At 42.2% G+C, this 15,046-nt stretch overlaps 1 protein-coding gene across 4 annotated transcripts in view; it reads right to left on the bottom strand.

The window, feature by feature from the left end:
• Positions 1-852: 852 nt before the first annotated feature.
• dscamb (Down syndrome cell adhesion molecule b) overlaps positions 853-15,046 on the bottom strand; it is a 134,094-nt gene continuing 119,900 nt past the window's right edge. For 2 of the 4 annotated variants that reach the window (XM_076892287.1, XM_012917205.3), the window contains exons 25-33: positions 13,910-14,098; positions 12,848-13,138; positions 10,293-10,469; positions 9,912-9,942; positions 9,557-9,672; positions 9,313-9,477; positions 7,543-7,743; positions 6,825-7,127; positions 853-2,193 (exon numbers count right to left, since the gene is read on the bottom strand). In XM_076892287.1, coding sequence (XP_076748402.1) covers positions 1,691-2,193; positions 6,825-7,127; positions 7,543-7,743; positions 9,313-9,477; positions 9,557-9,672; positions 9,912-9,942; positions 10,293-10,469; positions 12,848-13,138; positions 13,910-14,098 — 1,976 coding nt within the window. In that variant the 3' untranslated portion in view covers positions 853-1,690. The remainder of the gene's footprint in view (positions 2,194-6,824; positions 7,128-7,542; positions 7,744-9,312; positions 9,478-9,556; positions 9,673-9,911; positions 9,943-10,292; positions 10,470-12,847; positions 13,139-13,909; positions 14,099-15,046) is intronic. The other 2 variants (XM_076892288.1, XM_004544012.4) reach the window with 1 other exon arrangement.

Here is a 15,046-nt window from a genome sequence, read left to right as displayed (position 1 = left end):
GCAGTTTGCTTTCCTTACCTCAGTTATCTGTGCCTTTAGTTCTTTGACAGTTTTATTTGTTAGTTTGTGTATTTCCTGCCTCTCTCAGTCCTGTCACCGTCTCTGTCTGTTTACCTTTTGTCTCTGTGTAAAGTCTGCATTTCTGCTCTGTTACTTCCTGGTTAGTTGTGATAGTCTCTTCTTTTGTGTGCGTTGTGTTCAGTTTCCAGCTCTCCCAAGTGGAACAGTTTTGTTCTTTTTGACAATCTTGTCACGGCTGCAAACACCCCTGCACCCGGTGGACCTTTCCCTACCACACGTTTCACTTCTAGTCAACTTTCCATTAATATTTTCAGCAGTCAACTTCTGTGGCTTCGATGCATTGTTCCCCAATGACAGCTGTGTGTACTGAACTATAGTGATACAAGGTATTTGCACTGTCTGAATAGTAATTTACTCACACTGGAAATTAAACATTTTAATAATTTAAGATACAGGATTTCAGATTTTCATTAACTGTAAGCTGTTATTACCAAAGTTAAAACAAAAAACAAAAGGTAAAGGAAAGCTTACTTTTTTAATTATTAATCTATTTTGGATGCACTAGTGTTTGGATTTTGCACACTAATGCATTTCCAGGAACAATCTTCAAAGTAAAAAACTTTGAAGATTGTCAAAATGATGTTAAATATGCAGAAAATCAGGCTGCAGCCATCAGGAGGTCATTGATCAAACCTCTTTTAGATATTACCAGATATGGCTGCCCTTTTTTGGTAAATTAGGAAAGTAGGTGGAAAGTATAAGAACAACCAGGTTAAAGAAAAAGGAGGGATATTGATCTTTGGAAATATAAATCAAACTCAGATGTGTGCAAACATGACTAAGGACTTTATTAACCAAATCATTTTCCCCATAATATCCACAAATAAAAGTGATCTCTTTATATATATTCACATTGTATAATTTCATAGTGTGACAAAAATTCTCTTTCTCTGTCTCTTCTTTTTTTTTTTGGGATGTCCAGCCATTCCTATTAATTGTCATTGGATCAGTCGCCATGCAGTCGTCAGAAAGGTTGAAAAACATTACGATTGGTCAGCATTGGCGGTCACGTCTGGGGTCTCTCCTCTTCTCCTCTGTTGGCTCCTTGTAGTGCTAAAAACCCCCTCAGTTTCCCAACCACAGATTTCATCACACTGCGACAATAAAACAAAAATAAATTAAGAAAGCAACGTTCTCCTGCAGAGTCCTCCTCCCTGTCCCTTCTTCTTTTTTAAATATTTTCTGTTTTATATAATAATAGTAATATTAATAATGACTATAATTGTCCTTGATATAAATTCAATAGTATTTTTTTCTCTTTCTCAAATTTTAAATAAATCATTTTGGCAATCCTCATATTTTGTCACTTTAGAATAAAAGAATATTCAAGTAGAAAATAAAAACTGTGAGAGAAAATTTCATCAGAAGAGGAGCGAGGCGTGAGAGAATGAAAGGTGTGAAAGCAACAGAGAAGAGCGAGAGAGGAAACAAAGAAAAGAGTGAAAGAAAGAAAGACAGACTCAAAGAAAAGCATCCACTTCAGACGCATGTCAGAAACAGCTCTATATACAACAATTTCTGTTGTGGAAAACTGTCCGTCCTGTGCCTTTCGTCTGCCTCTTGTCCTTCCTCCTCCAGTGTGTCTGCAGTAGTCCTCTGTGTCCCAGTGTTATACCAGAGTGTAAGACTTGGCATAGGGGTTGTTGCTCTGTTTCAGGTGTCCTCTGGAGTCCAGCAGTGACTCCTGGGAGGTGCTAAGCTTGGCAGCCTGTGCTTGGGCTAGATCTCCTGAGGAAGGGACCTCTCCCCGGACCTCACCACGGGCCTCTCCCCTCTCCCGGACATCCCTGTGTGGGAGGGTGGAAGCAGTTCCTGGCTGCCACTGCTGAACCTCCCTGGGTGAGGGCACTTCCATAGGGGTGGGTTCCATGGGAGGTGGCCTCTTCAGGGTACGGCTCCTCTGGGGCTCCAGGCAGGTCTGACCCATGGCTCCTCCGCCTCCTCTTGTTTCCCCTGTAGCACCGGCACCACTTCCACTTGCTCCAGCACCACCTCCACTGCTGCTGCTGCCACTACTGCTGCTGACGCCCCCACCTCGGGCTGGAAGAGGCACGCCGCGGTTCAACAGGAAGTCCATACGGAGGTAAGGCGGCAAGTGGACCAGCTCTCCTCCTGGGAGGTGACACACAGGAGACAAGCAAAAAGACTAAAAATGCTGTCAGCTTCTAAGGTGTTTGTGAAACTAACTAATGTCCCACTCACAGAGGCCTAAAGACCAGTTGGAGACTGCATGGCAACCACTGGTTAATGAGAAACCACAGCAGGAGGATGCTTGCTAATACTATAAAGTGGTCACAAAGAAGTATGCAGCGCTACACCCAAACCTCCTTGAGGTTGCTTGGTTGCTTGCAGATTGCTGCAGTTGCAAATAATGCAAATAATCTGGTAGAGACCAAGGTGCAGCACCCAGGGTTCCTGTGACCAATTTCACCCAGAAAACTTCAGCAACTACTCACCATCTGCATATTATTCTCTAGAGACCGGAGGTTGCCAGTGGGGTTACCAACCTTGGGTAGCTTTCTTTTTCTCTGCCCATGATGGAAATATCTGTCTTTTCTATCTCTAGCTGCTAAATGCTCAATTACATAGATTCTAACGGTTTTGAGGGGCGAGACAGTTTATAATGGGTGTCAGGATGTTTTTTTTTTTAAATCATTTAGCTTCTGTGTCTGGAGGAAATGCTAAGACCAGTGGGACTAATGAGTAGTTATGTTATGCACCATAAACCAAAGCAATGAGGTGAAAGCCATTAAAATGCTCTGCAGAGCTACTGGCAATAGAGTCGGGTGATAATTCTCCTTGGCTTCTTCATCACAAGATTACACGCGGTCATTTGCTGATTTGCTGAAGACATCGATTTGGGAAGCGTTATTTATTGTCAGCTATCAGGGGTATTTAAATCAATCTAAGGCACTGCTTCAGTGAGGAGGAAATAAAGAAATCTTTGAGATATCATTTAACATAAGCTGATTTTAAGAGATGCCTCTGCTTGCCCTGAAACAGTGAAGCTACTTTCTGGGCTCCCTGCTTGTTCTTCCTTCCCCTCAGTTTAAATTAATTGCACAGAGCCGGAAAAGAAATCTATATTTAATTCACATTCACGCCGGTACATTTTCTCACCTTGGGCCCCTCTCGGGATTATGATTCACGACTATTATTTTAATGTAATACCAATCTTCGCTATTTGTGAATCTATTTAATTTAAGAGTTGGTATTGGGAAAAGAGTGCAGGAGATAATGTAATAGGAAAATGAATATTACAGTGTTAACTTTGCTATCACTGTCAGGGACGGATGCAGTGATGCAGTGGCTCTCTCCTCTTAAAGCGATGAAACTGAGTTATGGCCTTTGTCTCTGCCACCGGCATATATGTATGACATTCATTCATTTGTCAATTTGCACTTTTCTCTCAGTGTTTCACTGCAGGAATGAGAAGAACCTTCAAAGGCCTGTGGACACATAAAGCAGGTCAGATTTAATATCTTGACCAAGTGATAAACTTTGACTAAATGCTGTCCTGTCAATTGTTAAATAATCCTGTGAGGTGTTGGATTAGGAGAGGCGCTTTGGGTTCAGCGAGTTTACTGCTATTGTATCCATTCTACTGAGTGGATTACATGTTTAACACAGCAAACAAGCCAATCTCAAAAGAGCGTCAGGTTACCAGATTGGGTGCTCTGCGGCGAGATTGAACACTTGATGAGCTGAGCAGCACCTGCACTGTTTCATTAGTCATGGAGCGTTTATGTTTCACGGGAGCAGGGATCAACATTTCAACACGTGTACAATTTAACGCTAAAATAACATTTTCAACGCATGCACTCTCTCTCCCACGCACACTGACACACTCACATGTACTCGGCCCACACATGCACAGAAGTATACGCTATATGTAGACCCACACTTCCTGCCTGCACAGCATTAGCCGAGGTCATGTTTGCACTTTCAGCCCAACGTGACCTTGGAGAATGGATTTCTGGGTTCACGGGGAGAATGAATAATTTACTGTGTTTCATAACAAGCCCTATTAGTGCCACCAAAGATGATGAATGAGGAGGAGTGTTGATTGAATTAAATATAGATTTAAGTGATTCCGTGGGGGCTCATTAGAAATGTGGTTTGAAAATTCATCAGCCAGTAAATTTCCGATCGTTCAGTAATGGGGCGTTATGTGTAGCCACGATACAACCGCAGCTCTCTGCCAAACACATTAATCTGTGCAAGTGTCTGTTGCCTTATCGCTGTAGTCTTCTGCAAAGGATATTATGTGTGTCGTTAAGGAAGAGCTACGCGCAAAATATTTACAAGCTGATTGTGCGACGATTGCTGCTCATGGCCCCGTAAATCCAGAGGATTTGTTGCAAAGGCCCAGTGGAAAGCAGCACCTTTGACCCCTGCATGGACAGGTTAGGTGAGCTCATGTCACTCAGGTGTAATAGAGACAAATATAGGGTTGAAGTCAGGTCATTTACCCACAGTCAAGCAAAACAACCTCCACACTGGGTCTGTATTTTTTAGAAGTGTGGAGATGTTTTAAATGAGCTGTCTGGCATTTTGGGAAAGTCACTCTCTTCTAAGAGCTTGTTGGAAAGATCGATACTGCTGTCACGTCTGTATGGCTACACCTGCAGAAGCAAGCATGACATGGCATTAAAAATGTCTTTTAAGAAGTTTAATACGGCAGCGGTCCTGGGCAAGTGCACACCATAAGTGATGAACTACGCCTATCATCCAGTTTCCATGCTCACCTGTGCTTTGGATAGCACTATTTCCCTGTAATTGGACTTCTGTTGGTCTTTGAAAAATTTAAACTCTCATTCAAGAGGCTTTTTCAGTCCCAGGTAACTGGCCAGGAAGGTCTTCTGGGGACTTTCTCCTTTTGGAGATGATCCTGAGGGGGACACGTCATCACAAATAAAAGAAGGCCCATTCCCTTCTTTTTTCAAGCTCTCAGGACTACCGTGACCTGGGTGACAGAGATCCTGCATCCACATATTCAACAGTAATATGCATACAATGTTTCTAAATAATTTTGGCCAGATTGGTTAATGTTTTGCATCTCTCTCTCTCTGTACTCTACAAGACAACTTACTAATAAATAGAGCTTTGATAAATCTTTGTTAACTGTAAACTTCCAGAAAACCATGTAGTCATTTTATAGTCCATTAACTGCAAAGGCAGCAAAATACACAATGCTTATACAGCTAAGAAAAGCCGTACCTACCAGACCTGGTGTCAATTACTAATGTAAATGACACCAGGGTCTCAACACTCCGCGCTCCCACACCAGCCTGAAAAGAGTCTGGTATCACACTGACAGGTCTCCAGTGTGGCGGTAAAGAGCCGTTTTGTGCCGAGTGACAATAGGCAATAGAGATTAGGTTGACTGATAGCCTTTAGCCGACCTCTCTCTCCGCTAAACTGGTGATACGAGTCCGCCGTCCTGTGCATAAATGTTACAAACATAATGAAGCCTAAGAGGCCTCAACCCAGTCAGGTCAAACTGAAGATTCTGGGATGCTTATTGTTGAGAAACAAAATAACAACAACACAGACCTAAATTTCCAAACACCTTCGACTCTGCTAATTATCTGCGGCCCCAGAGATCAGAGGGGATGACAAAAGAGCTGTGAATACGTGTGTGTGTTTTTGAATGTCTGCGCTTCTGTGTGTGGCCAGCAGCTTTGCAGCGGGACTGCCAGATCTTGTAACTGAGCTGCAAATCTCCCAGGAGGAGCAGAGGGTCACGTAAGGTAAGACTACAAACCGAGAGGAGAGAGCACAGCACAGCAGGTCTACCTCAAATTGCAGAAGTAATGAAAAACTTTGGAGTCACAGTTTAAAAAAACAACAACAAAACATACGTATCAATTACTAGTAAAACGTTTTTTTGTTTTCTAACAATGACGAGCTTCCCCGGGGTTCAGCAGGGAAAACTGCATATTGGAATTCTTCTTGTTGCTTTGTTAAGGGCCTAAAAGTTGCCAAAACAAGGAGCTACTCTCCCAGGAGGCCTGTAAAGAGCTCTGTACTGGTTTAATGAGACAATACCTTAGCACCAGCTGGGTGAAGACTAAGGGGATGCATCCTTAAGATGGGAAGCTGATGGCAGCTGAATTAAAGCAGAGGGTGGCCATAAAGTGAACTGACCGGCTTCTGCAGAATAATATGTGGTCATTTACAAAACAGCTTAAAAACCAAAGAGACCAAAGTCACTGGTTTTGTTGAAAGACTAGAGAGGTTAGAGAAAATCTTTAATGTAATGTGATTTAGCTGTTCTGCCCATTACACAAAACTATACCTGCCTGTCGGCTTGTAGCTCGTGTTGTTGTAGCTCGTGTTGTTGTAGCTCGTGTTGTTGTAGCTCGTGTTGGCTGCTACAGGAGAACAAAAATCTTTCCAGGACATGTTTGCTCACATTGTTGGTGAAGAAGTAGCTCAAATTTTCCTGTGCGAACCACACAGGTGAGAGAGGTGCACATGAAAGCAAATGGATCTCTGCAACATCTGTTAAGCTATGTTCAGATGAGCAACCCAGTCAGTCTCAAGCATGTGGCATAAATGATTGCAGCTGCCCACATTTTTTGTCTTAGATTTCTGGTTAAATTCTCTCAACTAGTTTTCCTAACGAAGAAGACGAATATAGAAGCTTTTCTGTACATCTAAATGCAGTTTACTGTCAGAAAGGGTGGTTCAGCTACGAACTGTGTGTACGCTGGGCGTGACAAACACCACATCCTCACCAGGTCTGTGCGCTTTGGGCACGGCCATGTTCATGACCCTGCTGACATCCTGAGGTTTGGGCGGAGAAGCGGTAAAGCGGCAGATGCCCGACTCGGACGGTGTGCTAGAGGTCAGGCTGTCGGTGTAGTCGTTGGTCCCTGCTGTCATCTGTTCAGATGAGGTGTCAGAGATGAAGCACTCGGTGATGGTGAACTTGGCATGGCGGAGCTGTTCCTCCATCTTGGCATGCTCATAGGCTCTGGCCAGCTCCTCGTAGGTGGAGGAGGCACTCTCTGTTGATACCATGCTGCTCCGTGCGCGATCTGAGGGTCACAAGTCACACATCGTATAGCACGTGCTTAGTTATTGTAAAGAATGGTGTATTATGAAAAGCTACGGTTTATCATATATGTGGATTATTGCCGTATTTCCTGTGCTTTTCAGGTTTATTTATTATTTAATGTGTTTTAAATATAAAAAATGCGTGGGTTCAAGTTGGACTTGTACCCTGCAATCTTCAGCCAAGAGTACGCCCCAAAACTGCAGTTTGGAATAAAAAACTGCAGCCCAAATGATTTGGATTGCAGAGAAAAGCCAACGTGATATTCATGCTGACTCTTCACACTTGAACATCTCCCAACAGCAACACGATTTCCGTCACCTCCTCCAACTTTAAACCCTGAATTCTACCAAGGGCTACATATGAGTCCATGTTGTTTCTGGACAGCACTGCTCTACCTGTATCCTGTGAGGGGCTGACACTGTAGCTGTCGCTCTCTTTGTCCACAGATCCAGTGGCACGCGGAGTGGGGAGTCTCCAGTCAGTGGTCAGGGTGTGTGAGGAGCTGGTGGGGTGTGGCCGGTTCAGAGTCCACTGGCTGGCGTATCGGCTCCGTGCTGCGGCAGGACCAGCTTTGGCAGTGCGTCTGGCAGTGGGATCTAAGTAAGGACAGAGGGGGTCGCACTGTTAATGAACACAGGTAATAATTTTCAAACCACCAAAGTCCTCTGACACAACAAAAGGCATATTTTTTAGTTTAACTATTAGTTATCTAATAAATAATTGTTAAATGACATGGATAGATCTATTTAGTCCTAGCAACCATTGCAGAGTCCACCACACATGACAGGCACGAGACAAATGGATGCGAACAAAAAAACACATTTTTTCCGTAACTGTGCAGGGATTTAAAAAGTGAATATGTGCGTTTCCTGCTGGGCTTTCATGTAAAGCTACAATTATTCTCTCTAGAGAACTGAACATTACACTCAATCCAATTGTCTCATTGCAGACAGACACACAAACCGTCACCTATCACCCTGACCCAGACAGACTACTGGTCTATTCACTGCTGGGCAGATTCAGTCTTTAAAAAAGGCCTGGATTGGATCTGTGCAGAGAAGAATAGTGCTGGTAATTGTAGTAGGTCAGGCTGTAATTTTATCTGTGCGGATGGGGGGATAAATGATGGAGGTGTTTGGCCAGCAGCAGGGAGGAGGAAAAAAAAGCAGAGTCAGCATCTGGGTTCATGCCCCACCGGACAAATTAAACGACCCAATCGTGTGGCTGTTTGATTAAAAATGACTGCAAATGCGTGTGTTTGACTGTGATGAATATTGGACTCGTGCCCATGTTTTCAATTTTATGTGAGCACAGATATGCTGTTGTTCTGTTTATGTCTTGTTTATGTGTTGGCAGATATCAAGTAAAGCTAAAAAGCACATGTTAATGAAAATTAAGAACTTTTCTGATGAATTACAGTCATATTTTTTACAGTCAAGAACCCTGCTGCTGTACTTTTGGAGAGGGAGGTTATCTCACCCTGTCAGTTCAGCACCTTGAGTCTTCTACTATAAAGTAGAATATAATCATTCCATTTAGTTTTGATTTACATTTCAAACAGCCTGTTGTAAAATGAATAATTTAAAGTTTAAGCCATTTAATTAGGACAAAATGAACCGCGTGACTCGGTGTTACAAATACCACAATATATTGTTAGGTGAATCCATCTGCAGCTAACTTTCTGCACAAAATCACTTTGGTACATCACTAAGTGTGTGCATTGAGGTCTGCGTCTGTACTCGGGTCCAGCTGGCCAGTTGGGGCACGGCAGTCAGATGGGAATATGTCAAGAAAAGGCAGGGAGATAACAGCTCTTCATCACTTCTGCTTCAGTGGGACTCAAACACCAGAAGCCCAGCTGTTGTGCTTTGTCATCTCACTGCTGAAAGGTGGTACAATACTCCACGTGAGCTGCCTACTGTTAAACTCAGACCGGCTAGAAAACCCATTTGCTTTGCATGTACTGTACTTCAGCGCGATTTGCACTGAAAAGCTTTTACTGTTTGTGTTTTATGGTGTAAGATGAAGCTGCAGAACAACCAAATAAAACAATATTACTGCTTTATCCACAAGACAGTATTCAACAGTATGCTAGAAGCACAGCACAGCACTTGCAGTAGTATTAGTATTATTAGTAGTAGAGGAAATAAATGTTGAGCACTGACGGTGGTGGGACTCACTGGTTCCAGGCCTAGCATCGGACACATCCACCAGCGGTCCAGTGGCCTGTGACAGAGACTGGTAGTGGACTGTGTGGGTCACTGTGGAGGACTTCTGTTTATTGGTCTCCCCAAAGTCATTGTCTGTCAGCAGCACGGTAGACCTGTCATCTGCAAAACGGAGGAAAAGACTTTAAGTATCGTCCATATTTTACACTTAGACGCACAAGTCTGACTTTGAGGGCCTTACCGATTGTCTCCATGGTGTCTCTCTCCTCGATGAGGAGCTGTGCTCTGGGGATGTCGATGTGCATTCTTAGCGTTTGCTGCTGCTTGTTCACTGTGTCAGGGGTCCGGGTGTTCTTACTGAGGAGATTAATAGGAAAAAAATCCTTACTTTTCAGCTGTGATTTTGCACTATATTGCAGAAATGCTAATTCAATTTAATTTAAGCTGATAAGTAGCTGTAAGAAAGCAGGAGGGACAGTGTGCATGCGATATATTTGATTCTTACTGATGGGCACTGTAACTCCGGGCTACACAGTGATTTATGTTCCCCGCTCAAAGGAAAGCTGTGTGCATAAATTAAAATTAGGAACACATACCTCATCAGCATTTCTGCCAGGCTTTTGGCATCTGTGAAGTCAGCAAAGAGGCAGTTAATATACTATAATAGCACTGTCCTAGTTGATAATCCACAGCAGCGCTAAGAGTCTACAATCACTGACAACAACTCTTGCAGAAAGGCGCCAGGTGCAAAATACTCACAGAGGCAATTTCTTCATTTTAAAGGCAAACTAAGCCTAAAGTTTTACATTTAAGATTAATTACACAACACATTTTTGTCCGAGTGCTTATCTGTGTAATGGAGATCAGGTTTGCACACAGACATGTTGGGTTTATGGACCAGATTTACACTTCACACTGTAAACAGAATGCAAATTCATACAAATTATAAAAGCAACACAACTTAATCTACAACCCACCTCTGAGTCTTTTGAGCCTCTGCTCCCGCCTTCTCCTCTTTAGCACCATGAGCATAATAAAAACCAGCACAGCCACCACAAGAATAGAGGTGATGGTCACCACCATCTTCAGACCTCCACTGCCTGACATGTTGTCTGAGATGGGATCTCCTGTTTTCAGCAGAGGAGGGATGGTGCCTTGAAAGGAGGGTGAAAAAACAACATTTGTTAACATTTTCAAATACTTTGCTTTTGAATCTTCAAAAACATTTAATATTCTACAACAACAAAGTGCTGTTGATGGTTTCCTGCAAGACAAACACTGAAGATAAGCTTTTATGCAACACAGTTAAAGAATACAGGGATGATAAGATGCTGATTCTCTCTTAGGATGCTGCTTTTCCACATGCGTGTTCTTTATTGGGATGTCACAAAGGATTCAGCCGAACCCCAAGAGAAGACTCGAGTACACATGACCAGTCGGTGGATTTAAACCTGGTTAACATGGTTGCAAACCTTTGCACACTTTTTAACTTGCAAAAATATATGTATTTGTGACATTTTGGTGCTGTTTTAAACGGCATGCACATTGGCAACATTGGATCAGCTTGTCCATTTCCTGTCTATGTTTGTGAAGTAGCTGTTTTCATCTGGTCTTAATTTATTAGTTAAACTATTTTCTTCCTGGTCTCAAAACCTTTTCAGTTCAATTCAATTTATTTTTATTTATATAGCACCAAATCACAACAACAGTCCCTTCCCGGTGCTTTATATTGTAAGGTAGAGACCTTACAACAATACAGAAAACCCCAACAATCAAATGACTGCTTTGATTAAGCACTTAGCAACAGTGGGAAGGAAAAACTCCCTTTCAACAGGAAAAAATCTCTGGCGAAACCAGCCTCAGGGAGGGGCAGCCATCTGCCATAGCTGGTGGGGGGATGATGGGGAACCAGGTTTGTAGCAGACTGAATATGTGGTGTTAAGTCCGCAGGACTGCTTCTCAGCAGCTGCATTAAGCTGTAGACCCACTCTCACACTCACAATAGCATCCACACACACTTGTGTCCCACACACACTCACTCACATACATGCATGCACGCACACATAACACCCTTACAGGCAGCTTACACATCTCAGCAAAGCTCTTCAAAGGAAATAAGTTAACCGTCTGGAGAGCACAGTGCTTACAAGTTCCTATCCTTCTTCACAGATCCTTTGTGCATGACTGACACAATCTGTAGCCCAAGGCAAATAGAGCGACGCCACAGCCCATGGAGAATCAGAAGACCATCCCCATTCTCTTACTGAGCCTTGTTCAAAGGCTGATAAAACAGTGGGACAGACAATCTAAATAAAAAATACATTCTCGACTGTAGGCAGAAGTGCAGAATGGCACTTTATGGTGTAACGCCGACTCTGCGAGCAGCAAACAGCACCAGAGTATTTAACAGAAGCTTTACTGAACAGACCTCTCAAGTCTGAGAAGCAACGAAAGGATCACACTTTTGCTGTAGTGTTTCCTCGGCTCAGAACAGCCTTCGATTCAAGTCTTCCTTTAACAGTTTGACCCTTCTTAACAGCTAATATATTTTGATTCTTATTATGAGCTATTTTTGTGTATTTTTCATGTAGGATACCTTGTTATTCGTTTCAAATTTTTCTGCTCATTGGAAATATTCTTCAAACTCTGGAACACTCTACAGTTTTCTGTATAAATAAACAATTACTATTATTATTACTGTTAATTGCAATCATTGTAAATACACTATACGGACAAAGGTACGGGACCACACCTCTAAATCTTTTAATTTTAATGTTTTTATTGCCACAGCTGTATAAAATCAACCACCAAGCCATACGGCAGGGGTGGGCAACTCCAGGCCTCGAGGGCTGGTGTCCTGCAGGTTTTAGATATCACCCTGGGTCAAAACACCTGAATCACATGATTACTTCATTACCAAGCCTCTGGAAAACTTTAGGACATGTTGACGAGGTCATTTAGCCATCAACTGTGTTGGATCAAGGACACACCAGCCCTCGAGGCCTGGAGTTGCCCACCCAGCCATATGGCCTGCCTTTACAAACATTTGTGAAAGAATAGGTCGTTCTAAAGAGCTCACTGGAATCGAGTGAGGTACTGTAACAGGATGCCACCATTGCAACAAGTTAGTTTCTGGAATTTCTTCATTCCTAGATATTACATGATCAATTAAAAATGGTTTTATTGCAACATGGAAGTGTTCAGCAACCAGATCAACTCAACCCTGTAGTGTTGATGGTGTTTAAGACTCCCCAGCGCTCTGCTGACAAGTTCCAAATCTGGCATCAACATCTAAGTATGTTTGACCATTTACTGTAGTCTTGGGCTCAGACTGGTTTCTTGCAATAGAATGACAGGGTTAAACATTTCCCAACAGACTTTCGTTTTAGTAAGAGCCCAATTTTGCTAATAACATTTCTTCCATCTACTTTTCACATTTTTAGTATTTCTTTAAACATTTTTATGATTTCTTGAGTCATCCATGATTCATCCAAAGATCCGTAACATGCAAACTGTTAAAATCCAAACTCACTTCCGTCAGCATTCAAAGTAGCAAAGGTGATCCTCTTCTCTGCTGAGCCGGCGCTGTTGGTGACCTTCATCTGCAGTTCGTACCACGTCGCCTCCTGCAATTCGTACAGGATGTAGCTCTTGGTCAGCGATGTGCGCTGGGCTGTGGTCCAGGTGCCCAAGTCCACTGCTCGGTACTCCAGTATAAAGGAGGTGATTGGACAGCCTCCGTTATTCCAGCCAGCCAGGTTGAGCCTGGCCCTCGTGGAGTTGATGCTGGTGAAGAGTTCATGTTCTTTGGCAAATTGAGGTTCTGAAGAGAATACAGAAAGAAAGTTACAACTTTTGCAAGTAAATACCAACTGACCTTGAAAAACAAAGTCAGTATCAGTGATTGAAATCAAAGTAGCTTAAGTATTATTTTAGATATAGTTCACCACTATTTAGCAGATATCTATGTCTGCCCGCTTGGTGCACCCACACATGACTGTGTGGGTGCACCAAGCTCGCCACTGAAGCTAGCTAGCATTAGCTGCTAAATGTCACCATCTTGTCCAAATATGGATTCCCTCATCTAAGCTCATGAATCCTCTCTCTGTGGGAAAACTGTAACAACTATTTTTGCTTTGACTGCAGAGCACATAACAAATTTATTAAACACAAATAAAACAATAAACACAAATATCAAAAACTTGTTTTAAAACTAAAAATTATAAGTAAATAACTTTCATTTGGTCATATGATCTTCTGCATTTTTGTAAAATAGAAAAAAAAAATCACAGAAAACAACAATAATTATATTTTAGCATTAAAAAAGTTTTCATTAAAGAGCTTGCACCTAACTGGTGCATTAATCATTGCAGTAACATTAAAAAATATGTTATTAATTACCAGTACTGCTAATTTGGGGTAGGTGTGGCATAAAGTTTGTTGTATAGGGTTAGGGTATATTATTTATTTTAAAAGCACCCTTTCCTGGTCAACTATACCCAATGTTGTAGCACTGCTGTTCGCATATTAATACTTGTTAGTATAATAATAATAATAATAAAAATAATATTTTTTTTAAAAAAGTACTCCACACCTTTCCCATGAGTCTTAGCTTCAATGATCTCACTGATGCGCCCTGGTCCCACTGCATTCTGGGCCGTCAGAGTGAATTTGTACCACGTGCCACACTTCAGGTTCTCCAGGCGGTATGAACGCTCGCTGGGGCTGATGGGAAAACTGCCCCACTGCTCACTGTTATCTTCTGAGTACTGCAGAATGTAACCTGCGAGGAGGAGAAAGAGGTATGAATGAAGACATGACACAGTATATCTGGAGTGAGCTGAGTCCGAATAAATTTGATATTTTTCCAGTAATACATAATAAGCTTGTGTTCCTACCTTTTTAATATATTTATGGCTCCACAGTTAATTATTGGATGTAAGAAAGTATTTTGTTTACAGAGACAAACATTTGTAGCCTTTAATTCACCAGAATGTTTTCTGGTCCTGCATTTATCATCAAAGGAAAACTCTCAATAATGCTTAGACAGAGGCTTATTCTGGAAATTTCTGGAACAATTTCGAAAAATGTTATGACACGGAAGAACTTAAACATCTAAAAAGGATCTCAACTGTGAATCAAGGCAAACAGGTCCAACTATTTCAGATAAATTTGGCACGTATCGGCTAGGAAGCTGAAAAATTTAATCACAGTTTGTTTATAGGTTTTGTGGTCAAAGGATGAGGAAAAATAGACCAACCGCTCATCACAGGATCCCGAGAAAAGGCTGCATGCTAGCCTGCAAACAGACATCAGTAAACTTGCAGTAGATGTGTGTATTTTGGTGATGGCTGTTGCTTTGTGCAGGAAAGCAAAACAAATATCACAGAGAAGGTATCATAGACAGCTTCTTTAACGGCTCCAGCTCTGAGCACAGGAGCCCCTCGATTATGTGCAATGATAAATCACTACAACTAGTCTCAGTGTGATTACACTTTCTTTAAGATGGAGCGCTTTAATCTTCACTTAAAAGGACCTAATCTTCCCTGCTGCTTTTTAATCTGGCTTTTAGGACTCCAGTATTGTGCTGCACCAGCAGATAATGAGACACGAGCAGCAGAAATGGGGGTCAGGCCACAGTTTGTGTGTGGTGGTGGTGGTGGGGGTAATTGTTGTTATATAAAGGTGTATGTTGTTGACCATCCACTTCCTTGTACTGTCTGTTGTATGT

Source organism: Maylandia zebra, linkage group LG14 (genome assembly GCF_041146795.1).
Source record: "Maylandia zebra isolate NMK-2024a linkage group LG14, Mzebra_GT3a, whole genome shotgun sequence".
Taxonomy (NCBI): Eukaryota; Metazoa; Chordata; class Actinopteri; order Cichliformes; family Cichlidae; genus Maylandia; species Maylandia zebra.
Note: the sequence above shows the minus strand (reverse complement) of the source record. Positions and strands in the feature narration are given on the sequence as shown.